General features: G+C 38.5%; 1 protein-coding gene across 4 annotated transcripts in view; it reads left to right on the forward strand.

Annotated features, from left to right (window-relative positions):
* The window catches only part of mpp7a (MAGUK p55 scaffold protein 7a), a 135,572-nt gene that overhangs the window by 84,971 nt on the left and 24,325 nt on the right, over positions 1–26,276 (forward strand). For 3 of the 4 annotated variants that reach the window (XM_067485904.1, XM_067485905.1, XM_067485903.1), the window contains 3 exons: positions 7,890–7,910; positions 8,533–8,565; positions 18,068–18,238. In XM_067485904.1, the coding sequence (XP_067342005.1) occupies positions 7,890–7,910; positions 8,533–8,565; positions 18,068–18,238 (225 nt within the window). The remainder of the gene's footprint in view (positions 1–7,889; positions 7,911–8,532; positions 8,566–18,067; positions 18,239–26,276) is intronic. The other variant, XM_067485906.1, reaches the window with a different exon arrangement.

Consider the following 26,276-nt stretch of genomic DNA (forward strand, 5'->3'; position numbering starts at 1 on the left):
GTGCAGCTACTGGTCCTACCAACCTGCCTAATGTTTTGTTGTTGCTTTTGTTGTTCTTTTCTTTTCTCTCTTCACTTTCCACTCAACCCCAACTGGTCAAGGAAGATGGCCGCCCACCCTGAGCCTGGTTCTGCTGGAGGTTTCTTTCTTTAAAGGGAGTTTTTCTTCTCCACTGTTGCCTAGGGCTTGCTCAAGGGGGAATTGTTGGGTTCTCTCTATACATCTTTAAACTCCTGACTTAATTCTGTAAAGTGCCTTGAGATGACTTTGTTGTGAATTGGCGCTATATAAACAAAGATGAATTGAATTGAACTGATTCTGAAGATAAGTAAGCCCTCTTGATTTACAATTTTAAAAGTGTGATTACAGTATATTTAATTAGAAAGAGCATTATTTCTGTACAAAGCTACAAAACATAAAAAGAATATGTATACAAAGGTTACAGGTGCAAGACTATTGACAATGCCATAAATAAAGAGTAAATACCCAACTCAAGGAAACTGGAAAAGGGAGGTGAATTGATAAGTCAACAGAGAAATATTTCAAAACATGCAAACAAAAATGGGCACATTTAACAAAAAGTAGTCAACAAATAAATTAAATAAAATATATCTTTTTCTTTTCTTTTTATCTGTTCCCTTTCAGAAGTTGCCACAGCAAATTATCTGCCTCCATCTAACCATATACTCTGCATCTTTTATTCTCACATCAACTACCTTCATATCCTCTCACACTACATCCATAAATCTCCTCTTTGGCCTTCCTCTGGACCTACTGCCTGGCAGCTCCAAACTCAGCATTCTTTTACCAATATATTCATAGTTTCTCCTCTGAACATGTCCAAACCACCTCAATCTGGCCTCTCTGACTTTATCTCCAAACCATCCATTATGAGCTGGCCCTCTAATGTACTCAATCCTGATCCTATCGATCCTCGTCACTTTCAAAGGCAACGTCAACAGCTTAAGCTCTGCCACCTCCAGCTCTGCCTTCTGTCTCTTCTTCAGTGCCACTGTCTCTAAGTTGTACAACACCGCCGTTCTCACCACTGAAACACCACTGAACAATTTTCCTTTCATTCTCACCGATAATCTTTTATCACATAACACGCCTGACACTCTTCTCCATCCTTTCCAACCTCTTGGCACACGCCTCTTGACCTATTTTCCATACTCTCCGTTGCTCTGAACTGTTGACCCTAAGTACTTAAAGTCTTGCTCTGCTCCCTGTAACCTCACCTTTCCACTTAGGTCCCTCTCATTCACACACATGTATTCTGTCTTGCTGCGGCTAAACTTCATTCCTCTGTTTTCCTGCACCACTCTCTGCCACTCCAGACTCCCTCGTACAATACAGCTCCTCTCTCGGTACCTTATCATACGCTTTTTCCAAATCTACAAAGACTCAATGCTACTCCCTATGACATTCTCTGTACTGTAAGGGGCGACTGTGGCGCAGGAAGGTAGAGTGGTTGTCCACCAATCTCACAGTTGTTGGTTCAATCCCTGGCTCCTCCGGTCACATGTCGAAGTGTCCTCAAGCAAGACACTGAACCCCAAGTTAGTTGCTCCCGGTGAGTGTTGGCCAGCTGCATAGCAGCTCCCCCATCGGTGTATGATTGTGAGTGTGAATGGGTAAATAAGAAGCAGTGTAAAGCGCTTTGAGTGCCAATAGGTAGAAAAGTGCTATATAAGTGCAGACCATTTACCATACTTCTCCATTGCATCCTCAAAGCAAATATTGCATCTGTTGTACTCTTTCTAGGTGTGAAACCATATTGCTGTTCACAAATAGCACATCTCCTTAGCCTAGCACATATCCCTTGTTCTTAAAAATTGGCACCAGTACACTCCATTCCTCAGACATCCTCTCACTCTCCAAGATCTTGTTAAGCTAGTCAGAAACTCTACCTCCACCTTTTCTAGACCCTTCCATTCCTCCACATGTATGTCATCAGGACCAGCTGCCTTTCCACTCTTTATCCTCTTCAACGCCTTCCTCACTTCAATCTTACTAATCTTTGCTACTTCCTGGTCTCCACCAGTCACCTCTTCGTTTCCTATCATTTTCCTCATTCATCAACTCTTCAAAGTAGTCCTTACATTTTCCCATCACACTCCTGGCACCTGTCAATACATTTCCATCCCTGTCTTTAATCACCCTAGCCTGCTGCACATCCTTTCCATCTCTATACAAATCGCTACCCTATACAAATCCACCGCTCCCTCCTTAGTGTCCAACTTAGCATACAGGTCCTCATATGCTTTTTGTTTGGCCTTTGCCACTTCTAGCTTTATCTTATGCTGCATCTCCCTGTACTCCTGTCTACTCTCTTTGGTCCTCTGTGTCCGACTTCTTCTTAGCCAACCTCTTCCTCTGTATACCCTCCTGAACTTTCTTGTTCTCCTTGTCCACTTTCTTCTTTCCCGATGACACACCAAGTATCCACCTATCTGTCTTGCTGATCACATTAGCTGTAACAACCTAGAGCCTGTCTCAACCTCTCCCTGAAAGCTACACAACATTCTTCCTTTTTCAACTTCCACCACTTTATCCTCTCCTTTTCTTTGGCCCTCTTCATCTTTCTCACCGCGACTCATTTTACACACCACCATCCTGTGTTGTCTTACTACACTCTCCCCTACCAATACTTTCCAGTCAGTGATCTCTTTCAGATTATGTCGACACAAGATTTAGTCCACCTGATTGCTTCTACCTCCACTCTTATATGTCAGGAAGAAGGTTTTCACTGCATTCATTTCCATTCCTTTTTGCAAAGTCTACCACTATTTGTCCTTCTGCATGTGGGCGACTGTGGCGCAGGAAGGTAGAGCGGTTGTCCACCAATCTCACAGTTGTTGGTTGTTGGTCCCGGCTGCTCGGTCACATGTCGAAGTGTCCTTGAGCAAGACACTGAACCCCAACTTAGTTGCTCCCAGTAAGCGTTGGCCTCCCCCATCGGTGTATGAATGTGTGTGTGATTGTGAGTGTGAATGGGTAAATAAGAAGCAGTGTAAAGCGCTTTGAGTGCCAATAGGTAGAAAAGCGCTATATAAGTGCAGACCATTTACCATTCCTGTCACAATTTCATCACCTCTGTTCCCTTCTCCAACGTGTCCATTAAAATCTGCACCAATCATGACTCTCTCACCTCTGGGGATGCTCTGCATCGTTAAATTTGACTCACTCCACAATTTCTCCTTCTCTTCTAGGGCATAACTACTAACAACATGGAATATCAATAATAAATTTCCATCTTTAGACTTATCACCATGTCTGATTCTCTTTTCACCTCTAGAACATTCCTCACAAACTCCTCTTTCAGGATAAATCCTACTGCTTTTCTCTTCTTTTGCCACCCATGGTAAAAAACTTGAACCCTGTTCTTAAGCTTCTAGCTTTGCTACCTTTCCCCCTGATCTCCTGGACACACAGAATATCCAACTTTCCTTCTCTGCATCCTGTCAACCAACTCTCTTGCCTTCTCTGTCATAGTGCCAACATTAAAAGTCTCTACTGTCAGGCCTTGTCTTTCTCCTTCTCTCTCTGCCTATGAACACGCCTATGAACCACTAAAGTATGGAAGTCTCTAAGGACTCTATAGAGTTCTTTACAGATGTACCAATTGAAAGTGTCTCTGCCATGTGAGTTCATCACTCTCGACATAAGTCGACATAATCTGGTGCAAACATAGTTCCTACCACAATGTATGTTACCAGTATTACTTTATTTGTACACAACCAAGGTTCTGGAGTAGAAGATATATAACCAAAATATGTTGTAGTTAATCTGACTTTATATTGTATTTATATTTATAATTCCACAGATAATTACTGTTCAGACAGGCTACTTTTAGTGTTTATATGGGAGATTCTAGACTTTGTGCACTTGAGTGTTTTTTTCTTAAAAAGCTTCCTACTATAAAAGAAAAATGAGGCTTATATGCACTGTTGTATCACTGTTTATGTGATCATATCAATCTAATGATGTTCAGTCATGTGCCATTTTGTATTCCAAGTAAAAACCAATTTTACCTGAAAATACTGTAGCCTGTTAGTGTTTTTTCATCTTCATAAGGCCAAAGTTATTTTAATAAGGCACGAAATATGCAGCTTGATGAGACTGAGTGAACTCAGAAAATGTCTCTTAGATGTTATTCAAAGCGAATGTTCAACCTCATCATGTGCAGTTTGTTTCCTTGAAAAACAGCAGTTACAGTCTTTGACTCATGAAACCAAACCAAGTATACAGATACACAGCAAAATCACTACTGTTACAATATCTCTGACTGTTACATTTATATTTCGGAACAGTTAATTTAACCCTGAAGATTTTCCTGTGTAGGGGAACAGACTGATCGTCTCCTCAGCTTGAAACAAGAGCTGCTGTAACACACACATGTGACGTGGGGGAGGTTTCTACTCTTAGCTGATTCAAATTAACACGATGCTTAATGACTCGTGCAAGCAGAAACTCAGTAAATCTGCTTCTTGTCCAAATTTGTAATAGATTTTCACTTTTAGTAACTGTCTCTGTTGTATAGTTGCTAGTTATTCGACACAATGGAGGAGCGCGTAAAATTTGATCGGCTGAAAACGTAGAACAATAGTAGAACCAGCTAGATGCCTGCAGAGGTTTGGAAGTTTTCATTCATATTTATTGAAGTCATCATTCACAGCTCTCAGCTGTGAGACCATCTCTATGGTTACCAACACCACCAGAGACCATTATGTACAAACAGCCTATGATTAGTTTTCATGATTAGATTAGTTTAAAACAAACTGTTGCAAATAACACTGAGCTACATGTTGGACACACATTAGCCTTCATGTTATTCTTAAATAAATATATAAATCCCAGCTGACGGAGGAAACTGTGCAGTGCCAAAAGGAGCAAATAAAGAAGTCGAAGATTCATAAATTGTGTCAATTGTACATTTTTTAACTAAGACTCGTACATGCCACTTTGTGTCAGTTTCACTTTTATTCAAGTTTTGTCGAAGTTCGATCTAAAAACAAGCAGACATCACTCCATGGTGGTATGTCTTATTTTCTGCCTGTCCGTGGTCTTACAAAAAGCCAGTTGGTTTTATGACAGCTGATCTAACAAATCTACACACCGTGATACAATCATTCAGCACATTGTATGCAGCGGGAGGTGGTTGTTGTAGTTTGGCCAACACCTGGCACCAGCTTTTATCTTTCAAATTAATTACATTTCATATTTACATTTAGTCATTTAGTACACACTTTTATCCAAAGCGACTTACAAGTGAGGTACATCAAAGTCAAGGAGAAAACATCAACGCAAAGACCTATCAGAAATGTACATTTCATGAGGTGCAAGTGCAAAAAAGAGCAGTTATGAACACGAGCCAGCACCGGAAACCAGTCGCTAATTCTCTGGCATAGAGAGCCGGATGAAAAACAAAAAAATAAACATACTTACTAACCTACTTACTAAACATACTTACTAAATAAACATAAACAAACTTTGAGCCTCAAAGACCCAGGGTCTGCACTTTAGTGGGGCAGTAGACTGAGCTCAGTGCGAATCTCATGGGGCTGAAAACATCGGGTCAAATTTATAGACTGAGATCAAATAAACTAAAATACTCAAACGCAGTGCATTTTCAGGTCAGACCTGCAGTTTCAGAGGCCACCATGTAAACCGTGATTACTTCAGGTGAAGAGAGAGATATTTTTAAGTGAATTCTAATATTAAACTATGAGGAAAATAACTGCATAATTATTTTTTTATATCATCATTTGTCATTGCATGGAAAAGTCGCTGCAGTTGATGTTTAGCTTTCCCAGTGGATCTGATTCAAAACCACACATCATAAAACAAGACAACAGCCCATGATGAATAAAAACTAATCCAAGTAATTCAAATATTTCACACTATTTATACACATACACACCATCTGTGTAGTTTATCCAACATTGTTGATCTTTAGACCTGTGCTCTGTGCTTACAACTGGAGAATTATTTTATTTAAATAAATAATGAACACTTTAAAGCTGATTGGTCACTGGTTATGGTTCTTTAATGGAACAACGGTGTAATTAAAATCACAAATCTGAGATCAATGGACAAGTGCTTACATGTTTGTAGGTAATTGTACGGATTAATTTATTCAAGACTTGTTACAGTGGGCTATAATCCAAATATCAAAGGTTTCCTTCAAAATGATTTTGTAGGTTAGTTGCTTGTTTACCTTGTAGGAGACATGGTGACTAAACATGAATGAAAGAGTAATATAATCTCAACACAACCCATCAACAACAAAGAGACACAATCTATAGGAAATCTTATGTCCATCACATTTCCTAACAAAGTAAACAAACGGGGTTGTGACAGCTGTGTGATAGATCATATTTAAAACTAGTTTTCACCAAGAAGTTGTTAATGCACAGACGGAAATGTGGCTGACAAGACTAACTGCAGGTTGGAATTAATGAGCCTTTTTCTGAATTAAACACACCAGTAGGATGCCGCAGACATTCTGCACACAAAAATTATGAGACTTTCAATGGCTACATCTATATATATTCTAATGGCAAGTAAGTCAGTATGTGTGTCAACTGTGAAACAGTAAAAAGCAATGCCATTAATTATTACTAACAGATCCTAAAGGAAGAATCTATAGAAAAAAGAAAATGGGACTGAGGATGGATCCTGGGTTTGTTGTTTTTCTCTCTCTGTTCTGTTTTAGCTAATTTATCTGAATGTTTTTGAATCAGTTTTCTTATAAATAATTATTATACAATATGCTTAGAACATGTTTATATTCTTAGTACGTATACTCATAACCAAGATCCAGATTAAAAATAAATATACAGATACTTTTGAAATAGTTAAAGAGAAATATGCAGCAAGCAGTAACTACATTGAAAATTTCCGGTCATGTCAAGTAAATTAACCACTAGTGACAACACAGACTTTCTTGGCAGTGTCTCCTGGAACAAGGTAGCTGCACCAACACTAGCTAAAATAAATAACCAAAAGCGTAAAAGAAGCAAAAGACACCAAAATGGATATAGGTTTTGGACAAGAAAAACATCATGTAACTATGCTGCTGTCCTATGCCTGTTAAGCCAATGAATATGTGGAAAGTGACTAAAGCCCATGCACATGAGTTAAGAATGAATCATGCTGTATAAGCTAAAAGAAGTGAAAATTAATCCTGATTGTGTCCTCACCAACAAAATCAAACAGACTGATGACCTTAAAAGGAATAAATACAAGAGAATACAAGGAGCATTCAAACAAAACAAAAAACATAATAACCCTTTCTTGAGGGTTTTGAAAAAGAGACAAATGCGTACCAAAGTCTTAGAACAAAGTAATCAAAATTGAACAAGTTAATTACACTTACAGATGTATTGGTAGAAAAAGTAGAGAATATTTGTTAAAAAGTGAAATCTGTAAAGCCAGTCTACTTAAAAAAAAATCAAATTGCCAACAAAACTTTTTTGTTGTTAAACACATTTCAGCTTGTTGCTTTTGTCTGTTAGAAGTACATGGTAAAAATAGAATTGGGTATAAAAAGAAAACAAAATTTAAATCAATCATGTACAAACATTTCAAAAACTTTTTTTTTCACTTTTTGCTCTAGGTTTGATGGAAGTGGGGAAATTGCGTAGTCTGGTGTAACATCACAGTGGGTGAAGCTTCAGAACTTCTCTTATTTAATGGAGCAAATTTAAAAAAATATATTTTTTAAAAGCAAAGCAGAGATATAGGTCGATATTTTTTTGTGTTAATTCAGCCCAAACATGTTAAAAAGACCAGCTTTTCAACATTTTAATATGTACTCACTATATTGTTACAAAAACAACATAAATCAAAGCAACTACTCTTAATAATGTTTTGCTTGTTTTAAGGTGATGTGGTGGTACAGTTTGGTAGGTTCCCTCTTATTCTCTCACCTTGTATATCAGCTTACTTTTGTAATCCCACATTCTCTCGTACACTACTACTCAATTTTATTCCTTGTTTCTACAGTTCATAGGATTAAAGTTAATACTTGTGCCTTATCTTTCTTACCTTTCATTGACAATAAATAGGGCTTTACTGACAATGTGTGGAGAATCATTCTTTCACACCACCAGTGATCATGTGCCTACCACAATCACTCAAATCATATACTTCCAAAATCCATCAAAAGAAATGGTCAGGGATGTGGTGGAATACAAAGCTAAGTTTAATTTATGTTGTCATTGTCTATCCTGTAAATTATTTTATTATTTTTATATGGAGGAATGGAGTAGTAATAATTTCACTCATGGTGGTCATCAGAGCTGGAGGTAATTAACCTTTTGTCTGTTTACCACTACATCACTGACTATCTCTCTGAAGTTCTAAAAACATGGATGACACCATCTTACTAACTGCTCCATTATGTTTTTTGTCATGTATTTTTATAGACTTTCCACCTTTTTAGTTGACTCTTCTTGATCTCAGCACTAACTGCTCTCTTTTACATGATGTTTTTTCTTCACTCTTTGTTTCTCTTCCCATTACTAGAGGATGCTGACTATAGTGGCGGATTCCCTTTAGGTGAGACATGTTGTCCTCTCTTTCTTATTCTTGTCTTAATGTGTCCAGTTTGTTCCAGTGAAGAACATGGGTGAAATATATATTGTGCCTGTATTGTCTATGCCATGATATAGAGGAATAGTATCTGTTTTTCATTATGTACTCGAGTAGATTTGAAGTGGTGCACTAACTTACGGTGGGCTATTTCTGCTGTTGCTGACAGCATGTGTGTGTGTGCTGACACATCCTGTAATAAATCTGCAGAATGTGGTAGTTATCCTGTTCTGCCTCCGCTGTGGCTCTGAAGATATCAACAATGGTTCTTGTTGGATTTGTTTAAAGAATGGCTTGTTTTCCACACTTTGTTTGGGAGGGCCAGCTGAGGGCCAGTTTTATTGATGTGGTCCTGGTCAAACTTAATCACTATTACCATGGCGTACTTTGATTCAGCATCCCTTTACAGAGAGTTCCTTCCAATTCCCTAACTTGTACAGAAAATGGTCCCCATTATGTTTTTATTACAACTGTCATTTTCCTGACAAATGATAAGGTATTGCCCCCCAGGAGACCATGCCTTATCCCCAGGGGACTCACAAGAAAAACAATTTCTTTCTATCTATTTCTCTACTTTTCTCTTTATATTTAGCTGTTGGGGTCAACAGGTGAACTAGCCTCAGTTTTTCCATGTGCATTTAGACTCTAGTTTGACAGAATATCTAGTCGACATGCAAGTGTATAAATCCTGTGTTCCCCAAGCTCAGGGTTACTTCCAAGGTCTATCTATGCCCAAAATTAGTTCCCTCTACTTTATGTTTTGTTCAGGCGTACCCTTGCTGCCACTCTGCCTCCTGTGTGAGCACAGGGACCTCAGCGCATCATCTCCATCCTCAGAACTAAAAAAAAAATTCCAGCTATTGTGTTTGCAGAATTTTTTAAATATTTGGGTTGCTTACAAAATTACATACTCAAATATAATTGTATCATTACTACATTATTAAAATGCAATAATGTACAGTAATTTCACTATTGTCAAAAAAAAATGCTTTAAAAAATGCTATACATGTACCATACTGATCATTTACATAAACTATTGTGCATGTATATTATACATTACAGTCTTATGATTAAGGTTGATGCAAAGGACATTGTGTTTCTCCTTCTGTATTAAATTTAAAAAGTAAAGGAAATGTCTTGTTGATGGGCAAACCTAGCCTTCCATTTTTTAACCAATGCAATTTCTCCTTTAAAGGATACATGCAAAATTATATACCTTTGATTTCACATAATTTCACATAACTACTTTATATTGCATCATCTAAGCCTAATAAATTCTAGATTTCAATTTTATTAAAAATGTATTCATGGACCCAATATATTAACAAAGACTTATTTATAGTAGAGTAGAGTAGAGTAGCATTTGCTTTAGCTGTCACACAGCTAAAGCAGTTGCTACTGTAACAAATTTTAACCTAAATGAATTCTTACAAATAGTGTAAACACTGCCTAGAACACAAAGTCTGCACAACATGCCTTGTAATGCTTCAATATATAGCACTTTGTCAGGCTAGGAGTCTTGTTCTGAGTTAGTCCAGACAATATTGCAGTGTTACGTTTATCTGAATACAAAATAGGAGTTTCCTCTTGATGTACCATAGCTGCTGCTGCCTCAGGCCATGGTACCCGTTAGACGACAAGAGCTTGTCGATGTTTGTGTCTCACTTCCCTATAGCATAGTCTGTCCATTCAAGGCAGTCTTCATTTTATGGAACCAGGTTTGGTGATCTTCACTTCAGTACAACAGAAGTAATTTATTTTATGCATCTCACTGATTTAAATCAAAAACCTCTTTTTCAGCAACAATATCCCTGTTACACTCCGCTACACTTGGAACACATTTTTCATATTTAGCAACTAGCAACAGTGATAACGCAGTAGTTAATGCCATGTAGTGTATCCAGCTCAACAGGGACAATGCTAAATGTTGTTCCTTTAGGTCGGTAAAGATTCTCAGTCATCCAGGTTTAGTTATCTGAAAATTGAATCATGGCAACTGGACTTTTTTATTTTTGGTTGGGAGGTTTCGCTACTTATCTAAGCAGCTTTTTTTAGTCTGAATAAAGTGGCTAGGGAACCCAGTTATATTCTCCAGATTAGGCCTAGGTTCCACCCTGGCCTGAATAGGCTCATTAAAGTGAGAGGTGGGAACAGGGTGGAGTCATTAAGATGTATTGATGACAACTATAACTCCCTAAACCCCTCAGATTGGGTTCCTATAGAATGTTTTTAATTAAAATTTCAATGCTGTGAGAAGCACATACTAAATTAAAACCAAGAATGGCCATAGATGCTCTTACCTTTTTTCTTTTTTTTCTTTTTTGCAGTCATCTTGTAATAATTTATTTAGCTCGGTATCTAATAACAAAAGTAATTTTCTCATGAAAAGATAGTTTATCAAAATGACTGCCCTGGTCTTCTGTAGATCAAAAATATAACCTTATCCTTTAAAGTTTTCTCTAACTTTATCTCTGAAACCCTGTGATGTACTCATTCCTGATCCTATCTACCCTCTCCCCTCCCAAAGAGAACCCTCAAAATCTTAAGATCTGCTACCTCTCATTCTGCCTCCTGTCTTTTCTTTAGTGCCACTGTCTCTAAGCTGTACAACTTTGCTGGTCTCACCACTGTCTTGAACATCTTTCCTTTCATTCTCCCTCATACTCTTTTATCACACAACACATCAGACACTTTTCTCCACCTGTTTAAACCCGCTTGCAAACTCCTCTTGACCTCTTTTCCACGCGCTCCACTTTCCATGCTCTAAACTGCTGACCCTAATTACTTTAAATTCCTTTACCTCTGCTCCCTGTAACCTCACCTTTCCACTTGGGTCCCTCTCATTCATACACTTGTAATATGTCTTGCTGCGGCTTACCTTAATTTCTCTACTTTCCAGAGCATACCTCCACCTCTAGATTTTCCTCCACCGGCTCCCTGCGCTCGATACAGATTAGATGTCATCTGCAAACATCGTAGTCCATGGAGATTCTCGTTTAACCTCATCTGTCAGCTTGTCCATCACCTGAGCAAACAAGAAGAGGCTCACCACAGTCTTACAGCTCTTATACATGTCCTTCGCCACTCTAACATACTTCTCTGCCACTCCAGACTTCCTCAAACAATACCACAGCTCGTCTCACGGCACCCTGTCATATGCTTTCTCTTAATTTGCAAAGACATAATGCAACTCTCTATGACCTTCTCTGTACTTTTCCATCAGCATCCTCAAAGCAAATACTGAATCTGTTGTTCTCTTTCTAGGTATGAAACCATATTACTGCTCCCAAATGCTCACCTCTGCCCTTAGGATAGCTTTGACTATTTCCCAAAACTTCACGTATGACTCATGGGGTTTATTCCTCTGTAGTTGCCACAGCTCTGCACATCTTACTTGTTAAAAATCGGCACCACTACACTTCTCTGTTCCTTGGGCAATCCTCTCACTCCCCAAGATCTTGTTAGACAAATTAGTCAGAATTCTACTGTCACCTCTCCTAGACACTTCCATATCTCCACAGGTATGTCATCAGGACCAACTGCCTTACCACTCTTCCTCCTCTTTAACGCCCTCCTCAATTGACTCTTACTAAGCTTTGCTACTTCCTGCTCCACACCAGTCACCACCATACGCTGCATCTCCCTGTACTCCTGTCTACTCTCTTCAGTCCTCTCAATGTCCCACTTGTTCTTAGCTAACCTTTTTCCCTGTATGCTCGTGGACTTCCTCGTTCCACCACCAAGTCATCTTGGCCACTTTTCTCTTCCCCGAAAGTACAAAGTACTCTCCGACCATTCTCCCTGATCACATTAGCTGTAGTGGTCCAGTCATCTGCAAGCACCTCCTGACTACCCAGAGCCTGTCTCATCTCCTACCTGAAAGCTACACAACATTCTTCCTTTTTCAACTTCCACCACTTAGTGCTCTTCATCTTCCTTACCACCAGAGTCATTTTACACACCACCATCCTGTGTTGTCTGGCTACACTTACCTCTATCAATACGTTACAGTCACTGATCTCTTTTAGATTACAATGTCGACACAAGATGTAGTCCACCTGGATGCTTCTACCTCTGTTCATATGTCACTTTATGTTCCTGCCTCTTCTGGAAGAAGGTATTCACTACACCCATTTCCATTCCTTTTTGCAAACCCTACCACCATCTGTCCTTCTGTGTTCCTGTCCTGAAGACCAAACCAAATCACATTCACATCACCTCTGTTCCCTTCACCAACATGTCCACAGAAATCTGCACCAATCACCACTCTCTCCCCTCTGGGGATTTTCTGCATCACTTTATCTAAAACTACTTGAACCCTGCTCCTAAGCTTCGAGCCTTGCTACCTTTCCACCTGGTCTCCTAGACACAGTATATCCTCCTTCCTTCTCTGCATCATGTCAACCAACTCTTTGGCCTTCCCTGTCATAGTCCCAACATTTAAAGTCCCTACTGTCAGTCGTACACTCTTGGCTTTCTTCTTCTCTCTCTGCCTATGAACACACCTTCCTCATCTCTTTCTTTGACCAGCAGTAGCCCAATATATTGTGCCCCCTTCTGGTTGCATTCCTATGAAAATATTTTTGCAGTATTGTGTTAGTGTTTTACAATAGTGGTTGTTAACCCTAACCCTGACATTTTAATCTGTCTTGTTCTGAATACCTGGAACACGTCCATCCTATAGACAGCTCACGTCTATTGGTTGTCCACCGTTTGATATTTGTGTTCATCCTTGGGGAGAGTATGTGTATGTTACATCACTAACCCCCAAAGTATGTTACATTACATTGACATGGCAATAACTGATGAATCTGACAAGCTGTCTCTTGATATGGTCATCTGCATCATCTCTCAGGGAGTCAATAGCGGCTGGAAGGACACACTCTTCAAACATTTACACATACATGGCCAAAAATATTGGCATCCTTGAAATCCTGTCAGAAAATGCAAGCTTTCTCCCAGAAAATCGTTGCAGTTGAAATGTTTTGGTAATGGCATTTATTTTTTTTTTGATTGCTTTAGAACAACACAAAAAAACAGTAGAAAAGTCAACACACAATGGTTACAAACAAAGAACAGGGGAGTTCTGAAATGGCCAGCAATGAGTCCAGATCTGAATCCCATGGAACACTTGTGGAGAGAACTCAAAACAGCAGTTGAGGGAAGGCATCCTTCAAATCTGATTGACCTGGAGCACTTTGCAAAATAATAGTAGTCCAAAATTGGAGTAGAGAGGTGTAAAAAAAACAATTCATGGTTAAAGTAAGTGATTGATTTCAGTTATTTTTTCCAAAGGGGGTGCTACCAAATATTAAGTTAAGGATACCAAAAATGTTGTATAGTACATGTTTGGTTTCTGTGTGGAATTCAAATTTGATCAAATTTGACTTTTCTCCTCTTGTCTAAAAGACATGCTTCAAGACCTGGATGTCCTACAATTTCCTACTTCTAAATTCAGACAAAACTGAAATCATCTCTTTGGGCCTAAATATGCTGTCTAACAATATAGTTACTTTAGATGACATAACTTTGGCCTCCAGTACTGCAGTGAGGAACCTTGGAGTTATTTTTGACCAGGATTTGGCGTTTACGTCACATATAAGACAAATCTCTAGAACAGCCTTCTCCACCTACGGAACATTGCTAAAATTAGAAGCATCCTGTCTCAAAGTGATGCGAAAAAACTGGTCCATGCATTTGTTACTTCTAGGTTGGACTACTGTAATTCCCTACTTTTGGGGTGTCCTAATAACTCTCTAAAAAGCGTTCGATTAATCCAAAACGCTGCAGGAAGAGTGCTGACTGGATTAGGAAAGAGAGAGATCATATTTCACCTTCACTAACTTCTCTTCATTGGCTTCCCATAAAATCTAAAATAGAGTTCAAAACCCTCCTCCTTACATACAAAGCTCTTAATGGTCAAGCTCCATCATATTTAAAAGATCTCATAGTTCTGTATCGCCCAAATAGACCACTTCGATCTCAGAATACAGGCCTACCTGTGATTCCCAGAGTTTGCAAAAGTAGAATGGGAGGCAGAGCCTTTAGCTATCAAGCTCCTCTCCTGTGGAACCAGCTTCCAATCCAAATTCGGGGAGCAGACACCCTCTCTACTTTTAAGACTAGGCTTAAAACCTTCCTTTTTGATAAAGCTTATAGTTAAAACTGCTCACTCAACCTGAACTAGCTTTTCTCTATACATTTATTTGTCACCACTGTATGCCATTAATTTTGTGTCCTACCAACCTGTACAATGCTTTGTTGTTGCTTTTTTTTGTTGTTTTGTTGTTGCTTTTCTTGTTGTTTCGTTGTTGCTTTTAGTTGTTGTTTTGTTGTTGCTTTTCGTTGCTCTTTTTTTTTCTTTCTCCACTTTCCACTCACCCCAACCGGTCAAGGCAGGTGGCCGCCCACCATGAGCCTGGTTCTGCTGGAGGTTTCTCCCGTTAAAGGGAGTTTGTCCTCTCCACTGTTGCCTAGGGCTTGCTCAAGGGGGATTTGTTGGGTTGCTTCTACATACTTGTGTAGTCTGGACATTATTCTGTAAAGGGCCTTTAGATGACTTTGTTGTAAATTGGCGCTATATAAATAAAGTTGAATTGAATTGAATTACATACAGCAGAGCTTAAAATGCTAAACACTAATGTATTCACAAACACAGGCTCATTGTAAAGACACAATTTAAATTATGTCTCAATGGTGTTGGTTTTGACCAGTTTATAGTGGAATGTTATTGTAAAAATATTAAATTGTCATTGTTGTACAGTGTCTACAACAATGCTGCAACTGAAATATTTTAATTTGTTTCTTAATTGTTTGGTTTATAAAAAAAGTTTCAAACTGTCAACAATCATCTCGTAAGCGTAATCTCGTAATCTTCTGTGTATTGCGGTGGAAATTCATAGACTGAAGGTATAGAGCAACATTATCACCATTAGAGTAGATAGATACACTCTTATAAAGACGAGTGTGAGGACAGAAGTAAACTTAATGTGATCTTTCTGAATATTCTGCATTTGTGTGAGGACTTCATGTCTCCCAGGAGAGACATGAAACCTTTCAAGAGACCTGTTCATCATGATGAAGAAATGTAGGTGGATAGCTGGAATGAAGCACTAATAAAATCTGAGACAATCTCTCTACATTAAAATGAATGAATCATCTCTGCAGATTAAGCATCACATCGGGACATGCTTAACATTCAGTTAAGAATGCGTTCTGGCTGGAAAGAGCCGTGGTTTGTGCAGGAGCACTACTGGTCCTTTATTTCTGCTGTCACTGGACTTCAGTTTCCATTGCCTCTAGCAAACTCAACCAACCTAAATAACTGCAGACTAATTTGCCTGATTGCTCAGCATTGCTGTTGCTTCTCGTGTACATATCATTGAAGATGCTATTTATTTTATTCTCTGATTTTTTATGTAATTTTTAGTCTGCTGCTGTGGCACCTGTATTTTCCCCTTGGGGAACAATAAAGTGTTACCTTATAACAATCAAAACAAACAATTCCATGCACCTGTACTGTAATTGAATATGCAGTGTATAGCATATGTTCATTCATACGTTAACACCTTAACAACTTTATTGAATATTTCTGGTTAAGATGAAAATGCTAGAGAGTGTCAGGAAATACTAGCTGTAATGAAGAGGGAGAGCTAGCCTGAGAAGAACCAGCAGTTTAAATTAGTTATCTTATTTAATCGGCTATTATCAGAATCTGTAGGGATAGGCACAGTGACATTTCAAATCATAATTCTAAAAGTCACAGAACAAGCATGCAGATGTTACAGGGTGGGTGGAGGGCAAGCAGGAACCTTTAAAGCTGTTAAAGCTGTGATCAAATAATGCAGGTTGTCAGCCAAGCAAAGTCTGTTCTAGTTTTTAATTTTTTTCTGGCTGTTTAATTGAATCTTTAATTGAATATATATATCTTACTGCACTTTCTATTTTTCTTATAGTTGTCATCTTTCCTTCAGTAGCAGTCATGGTAATCCACAGAATATTTGTGCCCATATAAGCGGCTTTTATTCAAAATTTGTAGATCCCTGTAGATTGTTTTTTTTTTTTTTTTAGCGGTTGTCCACCAGTCTCACAGTAGTTGGTTCAACTCCCAGCTCCTCCGGTCACATGTCGAAGTGTCCTTGAGCAAGACACTGAATCCCAACTTGGTACCGTTGAGCGTTGGCTAGCTACATAGCAGCTCCGCCATCGGTATATGAGTGTGTCTGTGATTGTGAGTGAGAATGGGTGAATAAGAAGCAGTGTAAAGCGCTTTAAGTGCCAAGAGGTAGAAAAGCGCTATATAAGTGCAGACCATTTACAATTATTTTTATGTGCGTACTTCTTTTACATCTTCTGCTAGGCTATAAGATAATGTCAAACAAGTTGCCAGTCACGCTGGCAACTTCTAAGCAATTCTGTGCATATTCACCTTGCTTGTACATCAGGTTATTTTTTGTTTCTCTTTCACTAAACTGAATTGAAAAAATATTTAAAGATAATGTGAAATTTTGGGGGAACAGGTGGTCATTTACCAGCTGAGTGATGCAAGTTTACATTACCTGTTAAATTTACTGAAACTTGTAGTGAAACCCTGAGAACCTGCCTAACCTTTTAAAGTCAGGATGCTGGTCTGATTCAGTGCAATGGCAGCTTGTCAGATTAAAAACATAAGAGTAGTGTGTGGTATACTTAATAAATGACTGACCAGAGTGGATTTTTAGTTTTAACTTGCTTTCAATACGATAAAAATCAATATTTTCATGTTTATTTCAATGAGAAGAAATTGAATATACAACATAAACTAAAAAATTCTCAGGGGAACTAACACTCAATTCAGAACTTGTATGTGTACCATTATACATACATGTGCATGTTCCAAAGCATTATGACTGAAGAATGTTGTGGACATTTTAGGTGGGAATTTTTCAAATCTTTTTTGAAAACAGAAAAAGCATGTTCTGGGATGTGAAGATCTCTTTTCACAAATTGACCTACCAACAAACCAAATATAAATTAAAGTCCCCAACTTAGGAGTACATATTTATTGTGATATTGTTATACATCATCAGATAAAGGCATTTGCAGTCTTGAATAGATATGTTAAAAAATGCCTCTGTGACAGAAATCTGAGGACATAATGCACACCATAAACCAGTCTACAAATAAACCCATAGACATGAAGCAACCATTCTCTGAAAGAGAAAATATTAAATGATACACATTTACAGGCCTGCAAAATATCGCTCACCACTATCTTAAATTGCATTTTAAATCTATTGTAATTTATACTCTTATGTGAATAACTATTAACTAAATAGCAGTAATTTAACATTTTGTGGCACATTTTGATAATCTAGACAGTATTTGGCCGAGGTATGAAATGCATTAGAAGTTATACCCATACTTTTTTTAATTGTGTAAATGAATGTGTGTCTTTCTATCTCCTCCGTTATGTCATCCTGACTGTCAGCTGGGTTCAGAAAAAGCTTCCGTCTCAGCAGGAAGGAGAAGAAGACCAATAAGTCCATGTATGAGTGTAAGAAGAGTAACAAGTACGACATGGCCGATGTGCCTACATACGAGGAAGTCACTCCATACCGCAGGCAGAGTGGAGCTAAACACAGGCTGGTGGTCCTAGTAGGTGAGTAAAGAGCAGGGGAAAAAACAAAAAGCAAAATATATATATATTTCTCACTGCTGACTTTATACTTTCTGCTGACCTCATACTTTGGGGGCTCAATCGCTGTTAAACTGAGTACTAAATAGAGATTTTAATAAAATTTCTTGTCAAGGTCACATATCACAAAAACAACTACTGTCACTCAAGAGTTTTGTGGTTCCATATGCCCGGGGGGGCTGACCCTGGCCTCCCACAACCCTTAGCTTAAAAATGAGCTCCACAGTGCCGTCTTACAGTCATCCAGCCTTTTAGCACTTAATAATGGAGCAGACCTTACACATTTTCCTCCAATCTATTCTTATTCATTAGGAAAAAGATGTACCTAGATCTTTCATTTCAGATTTTCCAATGGCATTATTTGAACAAGTTTTAATCTAGGAATGAATAGCAATATCAACAAGGTCTCTCTTTTTTCTCATGCATGTTCTTTACAGAGTAGTGCTGCCAGCCTGATTAACCAGGCCATGGGTCACTTAAAATATGCCACATAAAGCATGCACTTTATCAGGCCTGCTACTAATTAAGAAGCCTATTCGTGATAGTGTTTCACAGCTTTACACTGAACCTCTGCCATCTGTCATGCTAATGTAAATATTTTCAATTAACTTTCATAATTTGGAGGAAAACATTTGGAATTTCACTTGTAACAAACCAGAGAGCTGAGTAAACATCTGCTTTATGTTTCTCTGCCTCCCTCTCACCTTCGTTTCTCCTGAGTCCCCTAATTTTTCTAAATGAAAACTAATTTCTTCCCATCTTCTTTCACTCTTAAAGCTATTGTTTTGTTTTGCTACTTAGGTGTGAGACAATTAATCAATATGAGGTTGTATAGTTCCAAAAATGTACAAAACCTCAGTTTTCAGAGTCATATGCCATTATAATTAATAATTAAATTAATTAAAACCGCTCAGAGCACTCTCCAAACATAATAATGCCAACCAAGGGTTTCCTCAGTTTTAGTTTTATGTAGTATGTATTGGGAACTGTACTGTATTGTGTCTTGGGTTATGTGTATATGTACCGATGCCTTTGTAGTTCACCTTTTAAGTTTGTTGTCCAGTTTTCAAGGAAACAACGATAGCAATGATTTCGTTACAAGAGAGTTCAGTTCAGCTCAGCTACTAAAGGGAGCAGACGTAACATGGTAGCTGGAGCAGAGGAACTGACTACAAAGTGGTGTGGACCACAACAAGGTAGAATAAAAAGGTTCAGTATGTAGCTGTGGAAGCACATGGTTTCTTACAAAATTCTGAGAGTTCAGCCATACTTTGAGAAACTTGTTTGATGAAGCTGTTTGCGAACATGCTTGTAAGATTACTGTACTTAAATTTGTATGTACAAATGATCCGTTATTGGTTAAGTCGTACAACGATCTCCGGGGTGAAGTATTTGCTGGCGCGTTAGATTTGAGTAAGACCGCCTATAAATTAGTAAGTGGCCAAGTAGTAAGAAACCTTCTCTACACGGGCTAAACACTACTTAATAATTGGAAGGAGAAGTTGATCCAGACAGCGTGGAGAAACGACAGGCAAAGCCAAGTCTCAAGGCCATGGAGAATACATTGCAAAATCTGACAGACAAAAGCAAGGCCAAGTTGGACCAGCTTGCGAAACAAAAGATCAAGATGCGCTCTTTCAGGGATGAGGACAGCATGAATTAGATCAGTGACATAGTTTTGTGTGTGAGCAGCAGGAATTTAAGATGCATTTGTTGAGGGATGATGAGCCAGTGCAATTTTTGAAGAATGGGGATGATGTGGTGTGCCATGGGAGCTTGAGTAAGTGAGAAGACACGCAGGAAGGTTCCTGGACATATAGCAGTTTGTTAATTTTGTCAAGTAAACTATAGAGTATTCTATTACAGATTTCTAGATTACAAGATCATTGATCAGCGTTTCAATAGTGACAGTGGTATGACTGCAAAAAACAGTTTTTACAAATGAAAGATTGATGGAAGATGATATTTGAAAAAAAACTTTGTTTTGCTCTTTTTGAAATTATAAAATAAAGGGATGTAATCCCTGGCACCCAACTGTACAAGATAAATAGGCTGTTGGCCACCTGTCCACAAACCAGTCTGGGGAGCAAGAATGCAATAATGTGAAAAATCTATTACTACAAATTATGTGGATAAGTGAAGAGATATAACTCAGGGTAAAACAAGGCAATAACATAAAGAAGATGTAAGATCAGACCCTACATCACGGAATATACAACCCAACTCATTGTACAGGTGCTGGTCATATCTTGTCTCGATTACTGCAACGCTTTGTTGATGGGGTTACCGATATGGACAATAAAACCCTTGCAGATGATCCAAAACGCAGCAGCTCGCCTCATTTTTAATCAGCCAAAAAAGACCCATGTCAAACCACTCTTCAGATCTCTACACTGGCTTCCCTTAGCTCCTCGCAAGTCTACAATCAATTCAAGTCTACAATCCTTCCTGCCAACGAACGACGTCTGGTGGTTCCAGCACCGCACAGAAGACACCAAGCAAAACTTTTTGCTTGGGAACGAGCTACCAAACTCTGCACGCTCAACAGACTCTCTCCCAATATTCAAAAAACTGCTGAAAACAGAACTCTTCCGCATCTTCCTATGCACTTAAATCTCTTAAAAAAAATGAATTAAAATTTTTTTTCTGTTCTGCATCTCGCAAACTGTGAAAACTTTTCTGATAGGACTTTTCTTTGATGTTTTCTCCTTGACTTAGATTTTTGCTTGCCTTGTACCTCACTTGTAAGTCGCTTTTGATAAAAGTGTCTGCTAAATGATTAAATGTAAATGTATTGCACAAAAGGCAATGCTAATTAATTCCTTAGGAGAAATAAACCTTCGAAAAATCTCCAAAAAACAGACATAAAGACAGTGTTACATATGAATATAGTTCACCCGTACACCTTCAGAACTAATTACAATTCAACGTTTATAACTATTACATATATAAAATATACAATAAAAACAAGTGCATTGGCACCGGACCCAACAATCCCAAAATTTCAAACACACAATTTCAATTAAAATTTTGGAGTCCAAAGACAATGAAGTGCGAGTGACAGAGCTTCCAACCTGGCTGTTGGGAACCAAACTTTCAAAATTTGAGGAAGAGCAGAATAGACCTATGGCTGGTTGGCTCTTAAGCCTGAGCAGACCAATACTCACTCTTACAAACAATTGGCCCACCAACAAAACAACATACAGCAAGGGCCGTAACGCAAAGAGAATTTAGTGGGAGGAGCAGAAAGCATTGTCCATGATGTTTAGTTTTAATAGCAGACTGAACAGAAGAATTGAGTGAGTGAGTTTTTTTTTTTTTTCAGTACTCTAGGTCCACAGTATCACCTAATGACTGTGTTTACATGCACTTAATCAGTTTGCTCTGAAAAATCAACTTTCTCTGGCAATCGTGAAATGGAGCTTAGAAGCATTTACGAAACCTGGTTACTGGAAATCCCCCTGCTTAAGCACAAGACTAATGTGATTTCTCCTCTACCCCAAATTTAGTTTTGAAGCCTGGTGCACAGATTTCAATTGTATACGTAAAAATATAGTGTATAGTAAGAAAACACTGCTTTCTGACTTTGTTCTCTCTTTTCTGGCTGTGATGTTTTGGGTCACAGCAGAGTCCCAGTGGGACTGAAAAGAAATGAGTGAGCAGAGACACACACAGCTGATCTGTAACAGCTTATCCTGTATAGGGTCGGTGGGAGGTCCGAGCCTATTTTTGCTTTAAATGCTTCGTAAAGTGGGGTACACCCAGGACAGGTGTCTAGTCAATCTTATGGCCAACACAGACAAACATATGCAGAAAGACAACCTTCACGCTCACTTTTCCACTTACAGGCAATTTATTCAACAATTAACCTTCTAGCCCTTCGAGCTACAGTGATAAAAAGGAAAAGAAACCCAAGTACAATGTAAATAAGACTTTTAGTCCTGAAAAATTAGGAGAGTTAGGTTTTTTTTATTATTTGAGTTCACATTTATAGGCTGTTGTTCTATTGGGTCATTGTCTATTATCAAACAATGCACAAAGATATTTAGGGATTGTGGTTGTTTTATTTCTGCTGCACATGGTGGTGGGCCTTTTGGGCATTTAGCAGGCAGTGGTACAGCTGCAATAAGCTTTAATCACTGTCCTAGGTAGTTTGAAGAATGCCTGCCATGCATCATTGATATCACAAGCATCAAGCAGGGGAGTTATGTACAAAGTTATGTTTTTATGATCAAGCGGATAGGGGTTATTATTCAATTCAAGGGTAGCTACAAAAGCTTGGTCCATGACAGCTTCTGATATGAAAAGCTTTATGGCGTCCTGGGGAGGCTGCACAATTGTGATGGTGCTCATAAACAATTCTATTACCATGCTCTGCACCTCCATATCTACATCAGTCTACAACCCTGTTACACTAGCACTGCTGCATTACCCCTCTGCTCTAATAAAGAAATCAAAATTAACTATATGTATTTTCCTAATAAATCACCAAGCACTCAGTTCCCAGGTTCTCTGACTTTTTCCTCTTGCTAAAACTCCCAAAACTCCCTCTCTTCAGCTTTCTTTTTTGCTGTCTTCCCTTGACCATGTGCATAATTATGTGAGACGGTAACCACAGAATGTCTTGTGCCACTGGCCCAAACAGGGTGAGGGGTGTTTTCCTCTATTTTTCTCCCTTTTGAATCCACATTAGAGCATGTGTGTAGCCTACTGACTCAAAAGCAGCTGCACAGTAGAACTTAAAAGCATGTGCTACTGGATGTAGAAGAAGGAGGAAAGCATAGGGTGTGAATTTGTTTGTAGCTCCTTGGTAGCAACCACAACCATTTGGTGTGTAGCTCCTTGGTAGCAACCACAATGACATTGGGGGCGGCTTTCCGTGACAAGCAAGTAACATAAAACAGAGGGAGAAAACAGATTCAGTGACTTCCATCAAGTCAAAACCTGTGTCCACAAGTTTCTAAAAGGGAAAGAAAAATAGTTTCAGTCTGCAGTTTTGTGTCCACGCATTAAATGATTGATGGATGTTCAGGATTTGGAGACATGGATACATCATTATTCTACTGCGTTCTCCTTTCCCACTCATTGTCTGTTTCCCCACAGAGAATGTGATAGAATATCCAGGTGATTTAACACAGAGCAGCTAAATAGTCTGCACTTAAATAGGGCTTTCCTATCTATTGGTACCAAAGTGCTTTACACTGCTTTTCCTTCACCCATTCACAAGCAAACATTTCTTCACACACAGATAGGGGAAATGCTATGCAGCTGGCATACACTCAAGGGGGCAATTTAGTTGGGCTTTAGTGTCTCGCTCAAGGACTTTGTCATGTAACAGGAGGAGCTGGGGGATCAACTAACAACCCTGGGATAGGTTAGATAAATGTGGGGTTACTTTATTCATTCCTATGGGTAGATTTGTTTTGAAGTAGAAGAAAAACTATAGTACACAAAGACATTTGAGGCACTAGAAAAATACCAGGAACAATTAAAAATAGAAACATGGACAAGTACTCACAAAGGTTACTGATCAAAGGTAAATGAAAACTTGCGTTGGAACTTGTTAACAGTTTGATATAAAGTGCTCTAAAACTTGTTGGTATAGAGAATACATTGCAAGAAAAAGAGTACACTGTTACAGTTTGTATAAGTAGTTTACAAGGACCCAAGTAAGGAGACAGCTAGAGGAGGTATAAAGAAAAGAGTATTAATAAGGAAACAGGAGGGTTTAAGACAACTGAAAATCACTCCAACAGGAAGGTAATAAACTTTACAGAACTAAACTTTACTAAATGACAGACTATACATGAATAGAGTGAACTACGGACAGGACAGCTATACAAACAACGGGGTGCACTCATACAAGACAGACACAATGTAAGGAACACCCAGGGACCAGACGAGACCATAACTAGTTCTAACACACACATGTAAGAAGAGGGTAAAATAACAGGGACTAATGAACTAAACAGGAATAGACAGATGGGAATAAAATTAATAACTGCTTTTTACCCATAGATCTCATTGAGCTAACTTCAGTTATTACCTCATCTAAACCAACAACATGTCTGCTAGACCCTATTCCAACTAGACTGCTCAAGGAAGCGTTACCCTTAATAGATACATTGGTATTAGATATCAATCTATCTTTAGAAGCAGGCTATGTACCACAGGCCTATAAGGTAGCTGTAATTAAACCACTACTTAAAAAACTCTGTTTTGACCCAGGTGTTTTAGCCAATTACAGACCAATATCTAATCTCCCCTTTGTTTCTAAAATAATTGAAAAAGTAGTTGCTAAACAATTATGTGATCACCTTCATAGGAATAATTTGTATAAAGACTTTCAGTCAGGATTTAGAGTTCATCATAATACAGAAACAGCACTGGTAAAAGTCACCAACGATCTTCTCATGGCTTCAGATAATGGACTTGTCTCTATACTTGTTCTTAGATCTTAGTGCTGCATTTCATTCCATTGATCACAACATTTTATTACAGAGACTGGAACATGAAATTAGGATTAAAGGAACTGCACTAGGTTGGTTTAAATCTTATCTGATAGATTTCAATTTGTTCATGTTAATGATGAATCCTCCATGCACACAGGTTAGCTATGGCATGTACTTTATAAATGTGTCCTCCTGCGACTGTGGCGCAGGAAGGTAGAGCGGTTGTCCACCAATCTCACAGTTGTTGGTTCAATCCCTGGCTCCTCCGGTCACATGTCGAAGTGTCCTTGAGCAAGACTCTGAACCCCAACTTAGTTGCTCCCGGTGAGTGTTGGCCAGCTGCATAGCAGCTCCCCCATCGGTGTATGAGTGTGTGTGTGATTGTGAGTGTGAATGGGTAAATAAGAAGCAGTGTAAAGTGCTTTGAGTGCCAATAGGTAGAAAAGCGCTATATAAGTGCAGAACATTTACCATTTACAAAACACGTACAGGAACTCCGGTTTTATTTATGTTATTTCTGTAGAGGCGACCTTACTCGTATCTGGTGGTCCAACAATTATCCACTTCTAAGGTCATTGTGTAATGAACGCAAAACATTTATTGAATTTCACGTTTCTCAACTTAGCCTATAACAGACAAATCCTGCAATACATGTTTACGAATGGTAATTTCACAAACACGTTCACAAATCAATTCCATCAAAGAAGTTTCTCAAAGTGATTCCTAAATCCACAGAACACCGTAAGAAACTGTGTGCCTCCACACCTACACACCTTTCAATTCTACCTTGTTGCGGTCCCACTAACTTGTCAGTTCCTTTGCTCCAGTTACTGTCACTCTTCCTTTCCATAGCTGAAATAAACTTCCCGTTTCGTAACAAACATTTTTATGCATTGTTAGAAGACATTCAAACTTAAAAGATAAACTACAAAGGCAAATATCAAGGCCATATGATGTCATTAAAGACATAATCAGTAACACATATATAGGTGTACATCTTAATCTAACTAATCTTACAATACACAACATAAACAAACACAGAGGAAACCCTGGTTGGCTCATACAATTTAATTTATTACTCTTTATTGCTATTGGTATTTTAGTTTGTGTGTTTGAGTGCTGGTATATTTGATCGACAAGTAAACCTTTTAGGTCTGTTGTATGGCTGTTTGGTGGTTTCTCTCACCTAGGGCATCAAAATGGCTAGAGCCAGCTCTGCATGTACCATTCTTATAACTTGTTATCAAACATATTCTTGGTTTGAAGTAGTTATATTCGATCTGTGGTGAGCCAGATTGGTGTGAAAATAGTAAATTAACTGCTTTGTTTAGTTTGTATACCCATGGTCTTCTGCTTTTTCTTCCTCTCATGCAAGCAGAGAACTTGTAGCGTTACATGCTCATAGGCTCTCATTTTAGTCGTGTTTTGTAGAGTAGTGGTTCTCAGTTCTTAAAAACCCCAACTGTACTTTTTTCCAACTAACTCAGCACTACACACCGATTACCTTATCAAGTGTGGTTAGTCTATCAGAAGCTTGAAGATACTAGTTA

This window comes from Channa argus, chromosome 19, assembly GCF_033026475.1.
Source record: "Channa argus isolate prfri chromosome 19, Channa argus male v1.0, whole genome shotgun sequence".
Lineage (NCBI taxonomy): Eukaryota > Metazoa > Chordata > Actinopteri > Anabantiformes > Channidae > Channa > Channa argus.